General features: G+C 37.7%; 1 protein-coding gene across 7 annotated transcripts in view; it reads left to right on the plus strand.

The window, feature by feature from the left end:
• The window catches only part of adgrb3 (adhesion G protein-coupled receptor B3), a 112,036-nt gene that overhangs the window by 53,494 nt on the left and 39,026 nt on the right, over window positions 1–19,516 (plus strand). For 6 of the 7 annotated variants that reach the window (XM_023963028.1, XM_023963027.1, XM_023963026.1 and 3 more), the window contains 7 exons: window positions 4,781–4,945; window positions 6,361–6,525; window positions 8,122–8,286; window positions 8,763–8,864; window positions 15,221–15,327; window positions 16,200–16,394; window positions 18,114–18,182. In XM_023963028.1, the coding sequence (XP_023818796.1) occupies window positions 4,781–4,945; window positions 6,361–6,525; window positions 8,122–8,286; window positions 8,763–8,864; window positions 15,221–15,327; window positions 16,200–16,394; window positions 18,114–18,182 (968 nt within the window). The remainder of the gene's footprint in view (window positions 1–4,780; window positions 4,946–6,360; window positions 6,526–8,121; window positions 8,287–8,762; window positions 8,865–15,220; window positions 15,328–16,199; window positions 16,395–18,113; window positions 18,183–19,516) is intronic. The other variant, XM_023963030.1, reaches the window with a different exon arrangement.

Consider the following 19,516-nt stretch of genomic DNA (forward strand, 5'->3'; position numbering starts at 1 on the left):
TATGTCCAAGTTTAGTTTTCAAGGAACACATTAGAAATATAAGTGCACCCTTCAACCCCCCCCCCCCCAAAAAAAAAGGTCCTGGCACAAAAAAAAAGAAAATAAAAGCTTTGCAAAGAAAGCCTCCAATGGGTAACATTTACATAACAATTCAACTCTTTTTTTTGTGGTCTATAAAAGCTTACTGTTTTTAGACTGGAGTGCTTTTGCACTTTGAAGGGTGCAACCCCTAAATGTGAGCACAGCTGCTCCCAGAGACACTCGGGGACTGGAGACCTTGACGAGATGCTGACACTGGCCTCTGCAACGCACGTTCAAGTGACCATTTCCCATGAAAAGTCTATCAAAATGTTTTCCAGGCTTCCGCATTCATAACTCTCATGCCCACATGCCTCTAATAACATTTTTAAGACCGGGTTTGGGCTCGATGAACAAAACGCACGTCCATTTAGCATTGAAACGCTAAACCAATTGAACTTTGACTCGATCATAACCTGATTTGATTAAAATTTACACAACAGTATAAAAAAATGACACAAAAATAAGTTAGAACACATGTGGTCTATGCCACGAGATTAACCTGTTAAGCCTAAACTCATATCTCTCTATTCTGAAATTAAGCCACTATTTTAAAAACACAAAGAACTATTTAATGCGCCCATGTTCATTTTCGCTGCTATAGATTTTCCGTTACAATGAGTTGCACCTGTCTCTCTCCCTACGTCTATCGTTTGTGCACAATTCTGCGCTGCTGCAAGTATACTGAACTACCCCCCCTCCCCCCCCCCCCCGCAGAGCGCATTAAGCACCAACATATATTGACCAGAGACGCAGTCACGTGCAGCTTAGAGAGAAAAATAAATTAAGAAAGGGGGACTTAATATAGAAAAAGGCTCTTGTCTTTCACACCAAAGAGCAGCTTCAGAGTTGACACAGCAGTACACGGGGTGGGTCTCTGCTCTGCTACTCACCTGCTGCTCGTCGAGGATGGGAAGACTCCTTGCAGCATCTCTTTTTGTCTCCTCTGTTAGCCAATTTGGAAAGCAAAGTGACAGCAGCAATGAGGGCATGTTTGTACTTTGACCAATCCCCAACTCTGCGCTTGCATGCGTGCAGATGCTCCAATCACTCTGTTTTTGCTTTTCTTTATCCTCCGTTTTGGTTCATTTAACTGAGAGAAAATGTCAAAGTCTGCAAAACCCAAATAACGAGGGTTTCCAGTAATTTTAATAAATCACCAAAATCTGAACTAATTTCCTTACGTTCGCCTGTTACTGGCAAAAGTCATTGAATTACAGTAACCGTAATCAGTTGCCCCCGAAGTATTAAACCAAAATTTGACTTTGACTCTTGGTTGAAGATCTGAGTCTTGGTTGTGAAAATCTGTGGATCATTTTTTAATGACATAGTTCCCACTTGCTTAGCTTGAAGAAAACGGCAATGGTCTCTGTGCTACACATGCGTACCCTACTTCTGTTGAAGCAAGTAAAACTAGTGGCAATAGGAAGCTAAGTATTATTCTTTGTAGAAATCAAAAAGGTTTGCCTGGTTTTAGGCAAACAAATATTAGTTTATTGTTATTGTAAATAAATCTCATCTTCTTTTTAAAAGTTGTCATTGTACAAAAGCAGAGGTGGCAGGTTATAAAAGGCACTTGTTTGTTGGATCGTGTGACACTGAAGCTCATACATTTTTCAACTGTATTTTACATACAAGTACTATCTATATAATAATCACCGCATTAGAACAGCTGTTGTGTGGTTGCTTGAACAGAAAGTGTGCAGTTTGTGAAGCATGCAGTCTGTCAGCTAAATGACGTCTTTATGCAATTAGTAATTTTTAAATATCCCTGATTGTGTAAGCGCTTGCTTGACATATTAAATCACCTCTTCCAGGTTGCAGTTGTCAATTTTCTAACCGTTCTTTTACACATAGAGAGCAAATCCATTATACGTTTATTTTTGGCGAGTTACCAATAAAGTGGCATGTTTTTTTTTTTTTTATTGACATTCAAGATGTTATGTGTGTTGTATAAATTAAAGATACATTTTTAGAATTAAAAAGGCTTAAATGCATGTGTCATTGCCAAAGAATCCAAACGTGCAATACATGAAATTAGAGCGTGTGCCATTTTAAAGCATTGATGTCTTGGCATTAGATCACCAATCAGCTAAACACTTCATTTAAAACAACTCTTAAAAGAATCATGAGTAAATATGGTAAGAGATTATGGACAACATTTTTTTTTTTGCATGGCAAATAAAAATAATAATTTAGACATAATGGAAGGTTTTACAAATGTGTCCTGGCCAGTTATATCATCGGAGGTGAGTAAATCAGTACATTGATAAAATTAGGATATTTTAACAGATCATTTGAAAGGATGGTTTACCATGAAACAATAAATACATATATAACTATAATTTATTGCACTCATCCTTATAATGCTTATTTTCAAATAAATGCTTTGAATCTGCTGTTTAACAACGATGCAAGAGAACTGAGGCAAATCTACTTAACAGAGTAAGCACTGAATGTAATGTCATTGAAAACCACTTCAAACAATTCAAACTGTGTCAAGAGAGATGACTCTCCAGCAAAATTATAATCCTGCTGTAAAATGCATACAGCTGAGCAAAGCTAACAAGTGAAGTGGGTTAAACCTCGTTGGAACACATTGAAAAAGGCCGTCAAAGCCCTGTTAGTCATACAAAAAAATTCAGACATGATGCTTTGTGCGTGTGCCTGTTCTGGTCAAAGAGTTTCATAGAAGAATAGGAACCATATTTTGGCATTAATTGGAGCTGCAGTTCAAAGAAACAAATGGCAAGAGAAACACAGAAATATAAAGAACGTCTATCTATTTCCATCCTCCGACTGTGGTAACTGCCTGCTTTGAACCCTTAATTTTCAAAGCAAACGCTTCAATCAACAGGAGACTCTCAGCTAAGAGCATCAAAGTAGGACCTAGAGGCAGAGGCTGCAACAGATGGTAGTGTGCCTTATGATGGACTATGCACCTGATCCCAAGATCCAAACATTGTGCGTTATGAACTTTAAGCGTCTGTACAATCTGTGGATAGTGAAGTTCCTATCCACTTCCCTGTGAGCAGAAAAATCTGTTTTTTTTTTTTTAATTAAAATAATTAATGGTAGAATAATTAATGTTAGAAAGCTAAATTAAACCAAGATAATTAGTTAGTGGTCAAAAATAATAGCAGAAATGTCCGTGTCTTTCCTTAAGATTGCTAGATTGCCTTCACTTTTAAATCCCCCAAAAAGTTAGATTTGCCTATTTTTCTACTAACCTTTTGTGCAAAGAAAATTTGAAAACAAAATGACAATGAGTTTATTCCCTACTGTTTTTTTTAAAGCGTGTTCTCTGCGAAGAATCTTTCAAAACCATTTATTTTCATGTTTTTTCCCCCAGATTTTAATAATGGAAAAAAAGTTTACCTTAAAATTATGTCAGATGATTTATTTCTTAAATTGTTTTCTGTAAAAAAATGAACAAGAAATACTACAAAAAGGATTAATGTGCTTTACAATGTAGTTTATGAAAATATTTTTTGACACAAGCAACATTTTACAATTTGTTCCAAGTGGGTGTAACTCTTTAATTAAAAAGTTTCCAGTTGCTTGAGAAATTAATAATGAGGTCTATGTGCGCTACATTTTTAAAGATGAAACTGTTGTCTCACTCCTGATTGTCTTTAAAATATCTGTATTCTGCTCTGTGAATTTAAACTTTTGTTAGCCAAAGGCAAATATTCTCTACAGTTCTGTAAAAACTACCAATCTGTCACCAAGAGCCAAGTGCAGCTTACACAAAAACTAAAATACAACTACAAAATATATTTGGTAAGTTGTCATAAATTAAAATAAATAAATAAATAAATAAAAACAACTTTCAAAAAATTCCATAAAAGAGAAAAATGTAGATTGGTTAAAAATGTTATGTCTAAAAAATAGTTCTAAATTTGCTGTTTTAAATGTTTCATCTTTAATAAAAAGTTCACAATTTAAACAAAAGGGTATAAAAACTGTCCCAAAACTGCAAAATACTGCCTAATTAAAACTCATTTCAATTAAAGAAGAACAGATTTCGGTTCATATTTGGTTTACAATCTCTGCTTTTAAATTTAGTAACCATGTGAAAAAAAGCCCAACAAAATGTTCCGTGTTGTTGATGAGTTTTCCTTCAGATTTATCTTTCCTAATATTAGGCCTGGATGGTCATCGCTCCACAAAATGCTTATTATGGCAGCTTATTCAGCAGTCCTGAAACACATTATAGGCTGGCCTGTTTGTATAACCATGATAAATACGATCGCGTATGGATGAGTTTCCCGAAATACTGTCAGCCCACATTAATCTGAAGGTCCGCTGCTATTAGATTCCCAGTCAACCAAGAAGGCTCAACAAGCTGTGGCACTGTGCGGACCTGCTGCTCCTCTTTTAAATTAATTGTTGGACAGTTTTTGTATGAAACTTCCATGTGAGATTGCATTTCATTGTGTTACATCTTTCCTGCTCTGCTGCCTCGCTTGTAGAGCCGTTTCTGTTATATTGGGTGCTTATAAGAAGAGGACAACAGAGTGTGTCTAGGACTCAGCGAAGCCCCACATTGTCTGTGCATTCAGTGTTTCACTAACATGCTGTTAAATAATCTGACTGATTTCATTTCTTTCATGGCTCACTGCGGTTTTTTTTTTTAGGGATTTGTTTGTAACAGAGGCAGAGACATTGATTAGGCCTGATGCCTTTTCTGTGCCCGCAGTACACGGTGTGTGGGAAGAGTGGTCACCGTGGAGCCTGTGCTCATTCACGTGTGGCCGCGGTCAGCGCACTAGGACTAGGATGTGTGCTCCTCCCCAGCATGGAGGCAGGGCCTGTGATGGACCCGAGACCCAAACTAAGCTTTGCAACATAGCCCTGTGCCCAGGTATATCACCTGTCTGCTATCTAACTGTTTCAGATGAAATTTGCTCAGATAGCATAAAGATGATAAAAAAGTAGTCATTCAGAAGAAATATTTATGCATTAAAGATTGTAATAATTAATACTAAATTGCAAAGGTAAGTAAGATGTGTGTGGCCTTTTCAGATGCACAACAATGCACTAGACAGGGATTACTGACAATGTAGCAGTGTTGAAGACCCACTCTGACCATGATGTGAGCTATTTTCAAATCGGTCTTCTAATTATGACTATGGCCTTTTTAGCTAAAATCAAAAACCTGTGTCATTTTTTAGGATATCGTTTCTGCAGAGAAGCAGGAGTTTATTAGAAATTGTGGGATCATTGATGTGGAGCAACCTCGCCTCCTCGTTGCTAAAAGCTTGGAGTGTATTTTCTCAGTCATAAATTATTTTTAAACAGAATGTTTGCGTCAACTCTGGCTTTACAACTATTTGAATTAAAAAAAAAAAATAGATATGCAATTTTATGCTTAATTTTCCTGATTTACGTCCTCCATCATAAGAATCATATTGTGGCCCTGAAGTGCAAATCACAACAAAAAATCACTTGAAGCAAAAAAACAATAAAAAAAAACATGTCTTTAAAAAAGAGCATAACATTTTTGAAAACAAAACAATATGTCAGGAACCAAAATATAAAAGAAATAAAACAACAAAAAATGATCAGAAAATAAAAATATTTTCCCCCCAAAAAATGAAACGTTAGAAAAACAAAACAACCGGAAACGGTAGGTACTATGCGACATCGCTGATGGGATGATGATATGCAATATCCAATCACAATGTCACACAGTACCTACCTTTTCCAGTTTCCCATAGTGTTTTGTTTTTTAACGTTTCATTTGAATTTCTGGAAATTACTTGTGCTTTCCGAATTGTTTTTTTTTTTCTTTTTCTTTTTGTTTTTTTTACATTTTGGTTTCTAAAATGTTGTTTTCTAAACTGTAATCTTGCATTTTTCTAATATTTGTTTTGCTTTTTGAATTGTCATTGTGATCTTTAAAATGGTTTTGCATTAAGTGATTTGTTGATGTGATTTGCACTTCAGAGCCACCGTTGAAAAATATCACAAGAACATGTTAAAAAGAGGATTTTCATCAGAGTGGGTCTTCAACTCTTCTTGTGAAAAACATTGAAAGGAGCATTCACAAAATATCAACGGCCATGTTTCAACCCAATACATTTAAGAAAATGAAATAGATGTATAGAAGCTAGTTTATTAACAGCAGTACAGTATTTTGAAAGTGGAATGTCATTTTCATATCTGTTTCATTGGCTTCCAGTTTAAAACAGAATAGCAGTTTGATATCTCCTGCCTGTCTGCCCTCTCTTTCCCTTCACTTGGGGCGTGCTTGTTGGGTTGTGGTTGGTGCCTCAGTGGACGGACAGTGGCAGGAGTGGAGTTCTTGGAGCGTTTGCTCGGTGACATGTGCCAATGGCACTCAGCAGAGGACCCGGCAGTGCTCAGCAGCTGCCCATGGGGGATCTGAGTGTCGCGGTCACTGGGCAGAAAGCAGAGAGTGCCATAATCCTGACTGTACAGGTAAAATCCTGAGGCTCATCGTTCAATATCCCCCTTTCATTTCTAAATTGAAAGCAGTGATTGGAAACAGAGAGAAAAGAAAGTCCATTCATCCCATTTTCCTACAATCATGCTAAAAAAATCATTAGGAATCGCCTTCATCGTGACAGCTGGATTTGGATTGAATATTGAGACTGATTCCTCTGAGCTTTTACCCTCTTTCTTAGTGAAAAGCCCCATGCCAAGACCCAAAGCTCTGTCGTAAGAATCAAGAATTATCCTTAAGACCATGCTCTATCAATTGGATTTGAATAAAAATCCGGTTAGATATACTGTATGCTTTTCATAGAATTCAGTGTTAGCTGCCCAAACTGTCTGTCAGTGTCAAAGATGTATTAGACGCTCAAAGACGTCAGCTTAATGGTCTTGATCAGGCTTTGAATTGTGTGATCATGTGAAGGGTCTGAGCATTCTCGTAATCTCCTGATGCAATTTCCACTGCAGCAGTGTAAAACAGCAGTTGTGTGTGTGTTGTATGTGTGTGTGTTTGCACAGATATTAATTTCAGAAGTGGATTTAAAATTCTCACCTGTCCTGGCGGAATACTGACCACCAAAACTAAAGAAATAAAGCAGCATTTTAATTTGTGCTTTTTATAATGAAGCAGCAGTTATTTATTTGCTTCAAAGAGAAACAATCATTTATAATGTTTATTCATTTAATCAAGGCATTCATTTAATTGCAAATTAGACTTTTCTTAAAAAACAGAGTTTACGTCATCTTTTCCTAAAACAGACAGTGGCCATGAAAGCTGCGAGCAACACCTTGATAAAGCAATCAAGGCTAATGTGTTACCATTTTTCTCCACAAGAACAACAAAAGGTTTATGAATAATGAAAAAAGAAATACATGTTAGAATTTGATGAAAATGTTGGGGAAGACTTTAAAGTTGAAGAAATGCCAGATGATCGCAATAAAAGCCAGCGCACGATTTCAATTCTGTGTCATGTGTTTGGAAGCTGAGAGAATTTCTATCGGACTGCTGGCACAATGAGCTCTTTGAGGCACATGAGCATGCATCCGTTTGAGGAATCAGCTGCTCCAATGTGAGATGACGCATGGGATTTGATCAATGTCTTGTGGATAGTCTTAGCCAACAGGTCACAGAGGTTTACGGTTTTTCTTTTCCTCCAAAAGTGATGCTGACACTTTGGCAGAGATTAGTTGCAGGACACAAAATACTGTCATATTTGTAAGAGCAAGATGTTACGCTGAGACCATTTATTTATTTATTTATTTTTTCCACCCATAGTGGGTTGCAACTCTTTGTTCAGGCAAGGGCATGTGATTTACTACTGGCAACATTTTTAGACCTTTGAACTCTGTTCATTAAGGAGACACGAAACTCGCAAGTTTTGGAAACTTCTGCAAAAATGTGCTGTGCTATAATCAAAATTACAAATTTAATTTTAAAAGATGGATCACCAAATGATCACGAAATTGCTTAAAGTTAAATTGTTGGTTTTGCTGCAAATGTATCCAGTTAAATTCTTTTTGTTTCAAATGTAATCCATCTCCGGGAGCATCAGCTTCTTACTGTAAATAATTCTGTTTTAGCCAATGGCCAGTGGAATCCTTGGGGTCCGTGGAGCGGCTGCTCTAAGTCGTGTGATGGTGGTTGGCAAAGACGCGCCCGGGTATGTCAGGGGGCAGCAGTGACGGGGCAACAATGTGATGGAACCGGAGAAGAAGTACGAAAATGCAGCGAGCAACGCTGTCCGGGTGAGTCAGAAAAGAAGACCTGAGTTTGAGCGGTCCCTGTGTCGCAGAGTCAAAGTGGGTAAATAATTCTCTCTGCTGAGTGAATGATGTGTCTTGTTATATAAGTTAATTCAAACCCCGAAGAGTGGTTCTGACTAGGAGGATGACTGTGCATGAATATGTTTTAATGTCTTGGGGGTATATGGGGAAATTAAAAAATAAAGAAATAAGTTGATTTTGTAATTTGGAGACCTTCATGGATGATCTGTAACAATTTTATTTGGGGAAGGAAGCAAACATAAAAACATTTAAAATGTATAAGAACAGGGTCTCTTTTATTATAATACTTCAATAAAATGCTCATATTGCCTCACACCTTTGATCTCTTACTGTATGTACCGAAACCTTGAAGAGGGAATAAAATTTAGCATCATACTGAAAACACTCAAAAGCTGTATGCATTGCCGTTGCCTCACCGGCATCACTTTGATCTCCAGCTCCATATGAGATTTGCCCAGAAGACTATGCAGTCTCAATGGTGTGGAGACGGACCCCTTCAGGCGAACTGGCTTTCAACCGGTGTCCCCCCAACGCCACAGGTGAGACCCAAAACAACACGAAAATGTCTTTTCAATTTGTTTTTTTAAACAATTCAATGAGAATTTAAAGAAAACATGAACTAAATGGTGGGTTGTGGTGCTGCAGTTGAAGGAGATGAATTTAACGAAATGCGCCCTGCTTTCAGAGTGCGCTGATTCACTCTGACTTGTGGGCCGCTGCCACAGTCTGTGGTAGAATTACTCTACAATTGAACTCTCTTGTCGTGCTGTTTGAACACATGTGTGATTTAGCTGCTGTACGGGGAACGGTGTGAGGTTTCTGCCACCACAGCAAGCTGTCCACTAAAAATAAATTACACGGCAAACCTTTTTCAGCGCGAGTGTCTGTGTGAACTTTACGAAGCGATTAAAATCAGCTAGGCGTCATTATGACTTGGCATTTTTCAATGCATTTCCCCCTTGCAGGGGTGTGGTACAGTGCACCCTTTAGATGAGTGGATGAAACTCTGCTACTGGCATCTTTAAAGTGAGGATTTTTTTAGACATGAAGCTTTAATATTTGTACTGGGAGGGGAGCATAAAGAAAAGAGGATGCTCGTCTGTAACGGAGCGAGACTAATGCTAAGCTCTCAAAAGAAAGGGGTTAGGAGGGGGGAAAGCAGGGGGAAGATAAGAACGCAACCTCTGATAAATCGGCTGTGATACAGGTTACTTTTGTTCTTGCTGAAGGTCAGTGTGCTAACAGACAACAGGACAATATGGGATGCCTGGATGCCGTGCCTCCATGTTGGTTTGGCACAGGGAGCCGCTGTGAAACAGTCTGGTGCTTTTGCACGACATTTCGTCTGCCCCCAGTAAAAAGCCTAACTGGCAAACTTGCGGCAAACCCACTGTTATTCACAGATGGCTTACCTGCAGCAAAGTTGAGGAAGATTTACTCACATGGCATTTGATTTCTGGCTTGACATTACTCTTTTATGACTGGTTAGAAGCTGCAGTGCTGTTATAAGACCCGGTTAGTGTTTTGTGTGGTTGGTTTCACTTTCATCCGTAAAGCTGTTGGAGACTCTTTTATAATTTATAATTCAACTTACTTTAAAATATCTTAAAAGAAAAAAAAATTGAAAAAAGTGTGGAACCTCTTCGATCCGAACTCCCTTGATACATTTTTACTATAGAGGAGCCGGTTAGATTGATATTTCAGACAAACTGGGCCTTTTGTGGTACAAGCACCAAGTTTGTAGCTTAGGATCCCATCTTTAAGGAAAGCATGTTTGCTATGAGAAAAATCTAAAATTGCAGCCATTTTTAAAGATGGCAGCCATATACTCAATCGTTACAAAAATATTCAGTCTATTTGCCCCATTCTCAACAATAGGGGCTGTTCCTGCACAAAACAGACCTGAAGGGTATATACAGAAGACTATTACATATATATATTTTTTATTTTTTTAAAAGCCCCATATCATGCAATTCTGAAGCCTTTAAGAGAATACTACTGTACATCCATATACCGGTATATGATAATAAATTACCTCTGGAGCACTAAAGAATGATTTTTTTATGAGATATTTTGAGAGTTCATTTCCTACACAGAAGTAAGAGGACTTAATCTCTGATACACCGCCTTTCGCTCCATGTGTGCGTGTTAGCCTGGGGGCGGTGCTGGCAGCCCAGACTCCTCCTGGAAGGGGCTGTTCCTCACTTTGTGACGTCAACAATGTTAGAAGCCAGTTTTCATGGATTAGGAGGGGCTGGTGCTCAGAGCTCCAGTTTTTTGAGGAATGCTTAGAGATGCATGAATGGAGCAACATATCGCTTTGGGGTTGATTTTTGTGAGGAATTACCATGTTAATACAGTTCAAAGCACAAAAAGGTGACTTTGCATGATATAGGCAATTTCAATATTGGCTTTTTTCGTAGACAAAATGCTTTTCTGAAAGAGAGGATCCTAAAGTACATCAGATTTGATTTTTGTATCACAAAATGCTTGATTATTTTAATGTCCCCACCATTAGGTGTGATACTATGTGCTGTTTATCAAAAGATGATGTTTTTTAAGAACAGTTTCCCGAATTGGGAGGGGGCTTTTTCATGCACCACAAAGACATTTAATACCCATGGAACTTTGTAAAGAAGCTATAAATTAACAACAAGCTGACATTGATGGTGCTAAAGCACATGGCTGGTCTTTGTGGAGGCTGGCACAGAACAAAAAAAAAATAAAAAGACAGATCACAGCAGGTGATAGTTCAGGTCAGGTCGAGCTTATATCTTAGTACTGTTACCAGACTTCCTTTGTCAGCAGATTATAAAGCTACATACAGAATCGCTTCACAACCTCTGTGCTGCAATATGATCAAAACTCAAAGCATCAGGGAGGAGAGAGATAGCCCTTCATCCGGGTCAGTTCGATACACCGCCGCAGCTGCTGGAAGAATGGCCAAGATGAAATACTGATCCACAATGACAGGATATGAAAATACACAACACAAACTCAGTATGGGAGAAACATCCAGTTATATTAGAGAGCTTAAGCTCCCACTCAGCTGTTGTCAGTGTCATCATCAAGGTCATCACAGAAACGGCGCAGGGCCATCAGCACCCTCTTGGTGATCGTGGATGACAACTGACATCAGTTGTGAGAGTTGAGTAGAGGAGAAGAACAAGTTCACACATGCAGCACATACATTTAAATGTTATGTTTAGTCATATAATGCTCCACAAGTTCCTCAACAAGCATTGTGTGCTGTGAGTATATATCCAAATTTTAGAGTAAAAGATTCAAAATGAAAAAAAAAGATGAAAAATTTAAACTTTACAGGATAATTAAATAAGATTTTTTATGGAAATTATTTTTTAAAGCAAATTAAATCTATACTGTAATGTTCATTTTACAAATAAATGCTAGTGAAATTACCTTTATATGTCATGTAGTAATGTTCAGATAAAATTCGATTTATTTAAAAACTATTTTTCATTCATGCTATGGCTGTGCATGTAGGCTTTACTGGAAGTTTGGCATAAATAAAAGTGATTTGCAATATTTTATGTCAGTCCAATGAAAAAAAAGGCACTTAAACTAAATTGAAGCCCCTTATAGATCCACTCTGAAATGTAGTTGTTTTTTTTAGGAATGACTATGCTGTTTTTAGCCAAAATCAAAAGTCCTGGGTTATTTTCTAGGACATAATTTCTGCGGGACAGTTGGCATGGAGCAATGCTTGTGGCCTGCCCAGCATATTTTCTACATCACAAATAAGGCTTTTTCTTTTTCAAACTGCATCTTTCGTCTGCTCCTGATACGATTTAAATAAAGAAATACTCAGAAATGCAATGTAAGATTATTTTTTTTAATATATGTCCTCCATCATCAGAAAAATACCAAAAGAAAACACGATTTTCATCAGAGTGGGTCTTTAACACTTTGATGACACAGGTCTTTGAAAAAAATGAGGTTAAAAAAAATGACACACTTTATGTTTGAATACAGATGGTTTGGTAGGCTTTTACTGTTCCTGTGCAGAGTTTTGACTCTCAATGATCTAATATTTTAGCAAGTTCTTGGCATTAACACGCTGGTAACATAATTCTTGTTTTGCCAAACTGGAGGCCTACAAAAATTCTCCGTAGTGACTGTTTATGGGCATGGCTTTCCTGGGATTTTTCACTTGATAAATTTTGATTTAGCCTTCAGAACTTGGGGAGTGCTGTTTGAATAAAAATACTCATTGAATGGGACCCAAGTTGAGGTGCTGTAAAAGCAGACAGTGACAGGTCAGTGCCTCGGTGGAGTGCAGCCTTGGATTTGATCAAGCACATCTCCGCTGACCTATATTTCATAGTCAGCCTACTCTATATTCTTCATCGATGATGCAAGGACACATGACTGATTTGTTAGAAAACCCAATGAAGGCCTTAAATTTCCAACGCCGACTTGGTTTAGCCGCTCTATGAGCACAAAGCAAAAGAAACCGAAACGAACTGTGTGAAAAAGATGATAGAGGTTCATGTATTTTTGTGTCAAGTCAGGAGCTGCAGGAACTTTCCTTTGAATCATACAAAAGATTAAGTTTAATTTGTTTTAAGATCTCACAAATTAGTTTTAAAATCAAAACTTAATGTTATTTTTCTATTTTACATTTGATGTCTGAAAATGCCACATTGTTCAAAAACTAAATTCTGAAAAAGTAAAAAGATCTTTGCTTCAAGAAAAAATGTCTTATGATCTTATCAAAAAGTTTGTCAGTACAAAAATAATCTTAGTATAAGAAAAACTATCTCAGTGACTAGGATTTTTTTTCCTAAAATAAGAATTCTTATAAGAACATTTTTCTTTCCCCATTAGCAGATTTGTTTGCTTATTTAAAGAAATTCTGTCACTGGGGTGAGAACTTTTTCCTTATTTCTAAGGAGCCTGTTTTTGCCATGTAATGCTGCATTCTCGAAAGTTTAACTTAAATCTGATTTACCAGGATTTTTTTTTTTCAATTCCTGTTGCAAAAACTTTCCATTTCGGTTTTGAATTCAATTCTCATATCAAATCAAATAAACTTTATCTGTACCGCAGTCTTCCAGCTCGTGCTACTCAAAGTGCTTTACATGAAAACATAATAAAATGTTAAAAACAAAAGACAAGGCATTAAACAATTGTGTAAAACATATATTTTGTCTAAAACCCATACAACACTTTTTTTTCTTCTTAAGACCATTGCAACATTCCACACCAACTAGGCCAAAGTGGGTTTAACGCTCTTTTGCTTTGTCTTATTAAAAAAGTATCGACTTCCTTTAATGAGTCTTTCCATCATTGAACTTGCTGGGTTTTTTTCATTCTCCTGTTTCTCTGCATGAAGTTATACCTACACATACCTCTACACATAAAGTTATGCCTCTACAAGTAAAATAAACACAAAGCTCATTTTTTACTTAGCAAAATTTACAGTAAAATGGGTACGTTTATATACTTTTAGTCATACGGTTTATAGAAAAGGAACTCTTCTCAAGTCTTTTTAAGAATGTCTTCCATAAAATCCTCTGTTTTTATTTGTTCCTCAAAGCCTCAACCATAATTTATCTTTTATTTTTTCCCAACATATTCATGATCACTGGCTTACCTATGTAAAGTATATTATTATTTTTATTTATCCAGTCTTTTATTTTACTTTAAAGCATGTTGTTGGTCAGTTTTTGATAAATACAGCAAATCTAAAAAAAAAAAATTGTGAATTGGTTTAAAACTGCCTTTATTTTCTTTAATTCCCTTTCTTTGTGAGAATGAGCGAAGTAATTATGCAACATTTTTTTTGTTTTAAACTTAATCATTTGGTTAATTTCCACTAAAAGTAAAGCCTACTTCCTTTCTGAGTCAAAAGTGACCTTTAAAAAATGTCAGATCCGCAGCAAAAGAACGACTTTCTTGTTTCCGGGTATCAAGTTGTCAAAAAATATACTAACTGCTCAGCTTTCTGAAGCCATATGGCCTGCAAGTATCATTTTAATTGTTTGGCACCATAACATTACCCATCCAAGTGAAGCCAGTTGTGTAGGGAGACGGTGTAGAGCAGCGGGCTTCTGCTTCTGCCTTGTGGGCTGTCTCATGGTGCCGCATGGGTGCTTCGAGCATATAGTGATGTTTGGTGTGCAGTCGTGGCTTCAGTGCAAATCTCCAAGTAGTAGCAGTGGAGGAGGTGGGCGTGTGAGGTGGGGCTTTGATCTCCTTTTGTCTGCGAGTGTTAGTGTGTGAAAGAAAGAGAAAGAAAGAATATAAGAAAGAAGGAGAGAAAGAAAGCCAGAGATAGCAGAGTTTGTGAAGCACGAATGCCAAGGGGAATGTTTTGTACTGTGGGAGTTTTCCTCAGGATGTCAAGCACCTGTGTTGGAGCAGGAGGTTGACGTGTGAAGTGCTCTTCACCCAGTCGACAGCTGAGGGAAGGTGTGATGTTCGACCCCTATGTTTGCTGTTCATGGCAGTGTGGGTGGGCACAGGGTGGTTTTTCTATTTTAGGATCACAGATTGAATGCCTGACAGCAAATGCAGCTCATCTGCTGATTGTTTGAATAAGCAACCAGCCCAACGTGGCATGTAGTCCACATTTATGTCAGAAGCCTTTAGAATAAGTCATTTTTACTTGCATATGTTATATCCTTTGTCTTCACGTTTGTGTAAAACATAACAGAAAAATTGATATCAGATTTTCTGCAAAACTTGCAAAGAAAAAAATCTCCTTTAATATTTTCCTTTAATTACGTCTCTTCCATCTGCTTGTCTTTTGCTTGCCCGTGGTCTTAAACCCGCTCCTTCACTCGTCATCTTCTCTGCACCTGCTCATCTCCTCTCTCATCTTACGTTTGCCAATTCTGTTCTTCAAATCTGCCCCCTCCTGCTCTCACAGGGACGACCAGTCGCCGCTGCTCTTTGGATCACCGTGGCATGGCCTTCTGGGAGCAGCCCAGCTATGCTCGATGCATAACAAATGAATTCAGATACTTGCAGCAATCAGTAGGTGCAAAGTCAGCTTCCTCTCCCTAGATCTATTCTATCATAAATTACCTCCCCAGTGTTTTCTGCACCCCCTCTCCCTCCACATCCTTGTTATACTGTAGTCACAGATTAACCACTATCACACAAGGAGCAGAAAGAAAACACACATTTGGCCTTCTCTTTTTAAAGCTCAAGAATTATCTCAATGCTAAAGGTTTTTGGTTTTTTTTCATAGTTGCAGTCCTATCTTTATTATCTAGCCAGAAAAGCACCCTCCTCATTGCAGAGCAAGAAGCTTGTGGCCCCCAGCATATTTTTTACGTCATAAAATATGTTCTTTTTCAAATTGCATTTTTGTCTGCTCCTGATTCACAACAATTTGAATAAACAAATCCTCCATTATCAGAGAAATGCAACACAATTTTCATCAGAGTGGGTCTTTAAGTCATTTAAGTTCTTTGTTGTTTAAATCTGAAAAAAAAGCTTTTTTTCTGAATGTAGTGTGCAGGTAATTGATAAAACGCTTTATCATGTTTTCCGCACTACGAGGTTCAGACTGTACATAGTAGCACACGTGAACGCACAGCTACACAGTTGCACAGTAATGTGAAATGCCTTTTTTACCGTGCAATTCCTGCCTAAATGTGTGTTTTCTGCTCCAGTTAACATTTTTATTCATATTGACTCATTTCAAAATATCTGCAAGGCACAATACATTTCAGCGTGTCTAAGATATAAGTGTCGTATAAAGGACCTTAGAGAGTAGAGTCTTTCTTCCTGATTTATTCGCGCTCCATTGACTCCAAATGTCTGGCTTTGCATGCTGTGAGGAAGAAAAAATTGTCAGAGGACACCGATACCCCAAGTTCTGTCTTCTCCTGTTCTTGGAGGTTCAGGGCCACCTTGCGAAGGGCCAGAGGATGCTGGCAGGGGACGGCATGTCGCAGGTCACCAAAAACCTGCTGGATCTCACACAGAGGAAGAACTTCTACGCGGGAGACCTGCTATCATCAGTGGAGATTCTTCGCAATGTGACAGAGACCTTTAAAAGAGCAAGCTACGAGCCATCATCTGATGACGTTCAAGTAGGTAGACATAGTTGCTCACAGACAATTATATAAAATTATGCATATATGATAAAATGTAACTTTTATCTCTGTAAAGTGAAACATTTTTTCATGTCACAGCAGTATAGTAAAAGCTGACAAACAGCAATGATTTTATCATAGCAATAAATCTTGATGGATCCTGAGCTGCTTCATCTCATCGTGTTGAGGTTAACTGCAGTCTGATCCTCTCTATGTCAATAGGATGATGGAGAGAGATTAGAGTTTGATGTCCACCTCCATCTCCAAAAAGACAATTTATGGCCTCAAAGCTTTCCCATTTTCAAGAACGCCTCTTCGTGGCCTTCATAAAGTGAGGCTACTTGAATAACAGTTTTTTGTAAAACCAGAAATTTAGCCTTTTTTTCAATAAAATTAGAAAAGAAAACTAAATAGTGGCGATAAGTAGTCTCTTTTAACATAAAATAGATTTTGAAAACTTTAGCTGCTTATCGGCTTGACTCTTTGTGCGTCATTGTAAATTTTTCCTTTTAGACTGTCAGCCTTGATATTATGTTTTTTATGTCCTACTAAGATGTGAGGAATAGAAGTAAAGTGGGTAGAGGTAGAGGGGTATGTCCAGCATATATTTTCAGTAAAATATGCTTTTCTTTACACAGCCATTCATGATATTATTAGCTGTCTAAGAAGCTTTATAGTTTGTTGTAAGAGTTAAAATCTCCCAATTGTTTTTTTTCTTAAATTAAAAAAAAAAACTAAAAAATTAAACAAACCTACCTTTAGGACATACAAAGGTTTGGTAGCAAACATGTCATTATTTATGTTTTTTTTAGCTGAATTTTGATTTTTCTGATGATGTTATGCACTAAAGAAGCTTTTATGAATCTAAAACTCGTTTGCAATTCAGTGTAGAAATATTTATTTGGTTGTATACACATTCATCAACTGCTTCCACCAGCTGAAAGGTGTTTGGTCCTTCTAATAATCCGTGGAAATGAAACTCAAATGTGCTGGCATGGGCGAGGAGCCTGGCCCCATCCAGCCATTTTCTCTGCCATAGAAAATCTATGAGACGAGGGGAGCATCCTGTCTCTGGTTATTAGGCGAGCTCTATAGTGTGTGTGGGCAGGCAGAGGAGCAGTCAGCCAGCCCAACCCCTCTGTGTGCCTGTGCGCTAATGCAGTGTTAAAGTGGGCACATTACCACCAGAGGGAGCATAAGCATTCAAGTAGAAAACAAGATAGCCTGTGTCAAGAGAGAAAGCCACTCCCTCAGGCTCAATGACGACCAGACAAAATAACAGGCCTAAAGATCAGACAGGGATCCCATTACCTTTAGAGGCACCCCCCTCAAAAGCAGCCCCTTCTTTCCAGAGCTGCTTACTTCTTTTTCTCTTGTTGCAGCATGTGTTTGTGCAGCAGCAGTGAATTTGTGCAGAAACTTTCTGGAAATTTTAAGTTTTACTTCTTATCACAATGAAGACACAGCTCGTCTACATTTGTTTACCACCAGGAATCCAGCAGCACACTTCCAGAGCTATGGAAACCCAGCAGGAACTGTCATCATCCCCTTATTTGAATCCATGTGTTAGTGCATTCACAAATGTCAGTGTATTATCCAGAACGGCTCATCTTCAGAGCATGGTGCTAATGTTGTGATTCAAAAAGAAATTGCTGCAGTGCCTGCAATACTTGTGTGTGGGTGTTTTATGTAGTTTCCTTTTCATCATTTCTACAGAATTTTTTCCAAATCATCAGCAACCTCTTGGAGGAGGAAAATAAGGAGAAATGGGAGGATGCACAGAAGGTAAGCATGTGGCTGGGCACCGAATAATTCAGATTTCTGCATGAATGCTGTTTGCTTCCAAACTCTTCTCAGACCTTGTTTGCACTAACTCCATCTGAATAGCAGATATAAAGGGATGTCAGGGCCATTTCGGGATAATGTTACACTCCCACGTATCATTTTGGGGTTGTTTAGCAGGTGTGACAACTGGCCTCATTTAAAAAAAAACACTACCTCAGACCTCCACTTGGTGGCAGCAGCACTGCCACATAAACAGTTGAGCCATTACAGTTTAAGTAGTTTCTCACTTCTTTGAACAAGTTGCAATTGCTTTGGTACATCCATGCAAATGATTATGTACAATTCTCTGCTCTTTGCTACATTATCGATTGTTTATGTCATGTTGATCAAAATGTGTTATATAATTCACTGTGCAAGAGTCTTACTCCTCAAAACACCTAGTCATTAGTTCATCGTATAAGTCATTAACTGCAAAATGGTTGACCAAGTTGTCATTATGTGACAAACATATTTCGCTGCGTTGCAAGAGAGGATGTTCGCTGTGATGTGGATGAGAATTTGTCGCCTAACATACAGGAATGACAAGAGGTGTAGGAAGACCACACCAATTCCTACTGCACTGCCTGTACTTATGTACAGAATATTGTCCTATCTCCCTTTGTGTTACTGTTTGCAGTGGGTTTTCTCTATGTTGGTATGACATGGTCTGTCAACAAATTACAATATGAACAATAAAAGTGTAAATAGGAATCTTGTCCAGTCTCTTGCAATCAAACAAAAAAGGTGTAAATTACATTTTACAATAATTGTCATCAAAACTTTAGCCATAGTTTACATCAGAACCTCCCTCTAAAGTACACAGTTATATTGACAACATGACTAAGTCATTTGACTGTCTTGTTCGTAGACAATGACACAAGGACTTGACATTCTGATGGCACTAACATGTTCAATGACAGAAAGACTTAGTTTTGAGAGATGAACTAAAGATTTTGAGCAAGTTACAGGCTTTTGCAAGAAATCCATAGTGTTTTGCTGTTTGTACAAATTGTTTTGAGAAATGCACACACGTATTTGCAAACTTCAATTCTGATCTGAGAATTGTACTAAAGCGACTGAGAAAAACTGTAAAGCTATCAAGTCTCACTTCTCTTATGTGGACATTGTTTTATGACGTGTTTAAAACCTGAAATTAGTTGAATTTCAAAACGGACACAGTTGTTATGATGTTTAGTTGTTTATTCTAAAGTAGCTCATAAGAAAATGGCTTTTTTTCTGCAGCCTTGTCAAATCAAAAAGCATAATAAAAAACAGTTTTTATAAATGCACTAAGA

This window comes from Oryzias latipes, chromosome 15 (genome assembly GCF_002234675.1).
Source record: "Oryzias latipes chromosome 15, ASM223467v1".
NCBI classification, from domain to species: Eukaryota; Metazoa; Chordata; class Actinopteri; order Beloniformes; family Adrianichthyidae; genus Oryzias; species Oryzias latipes.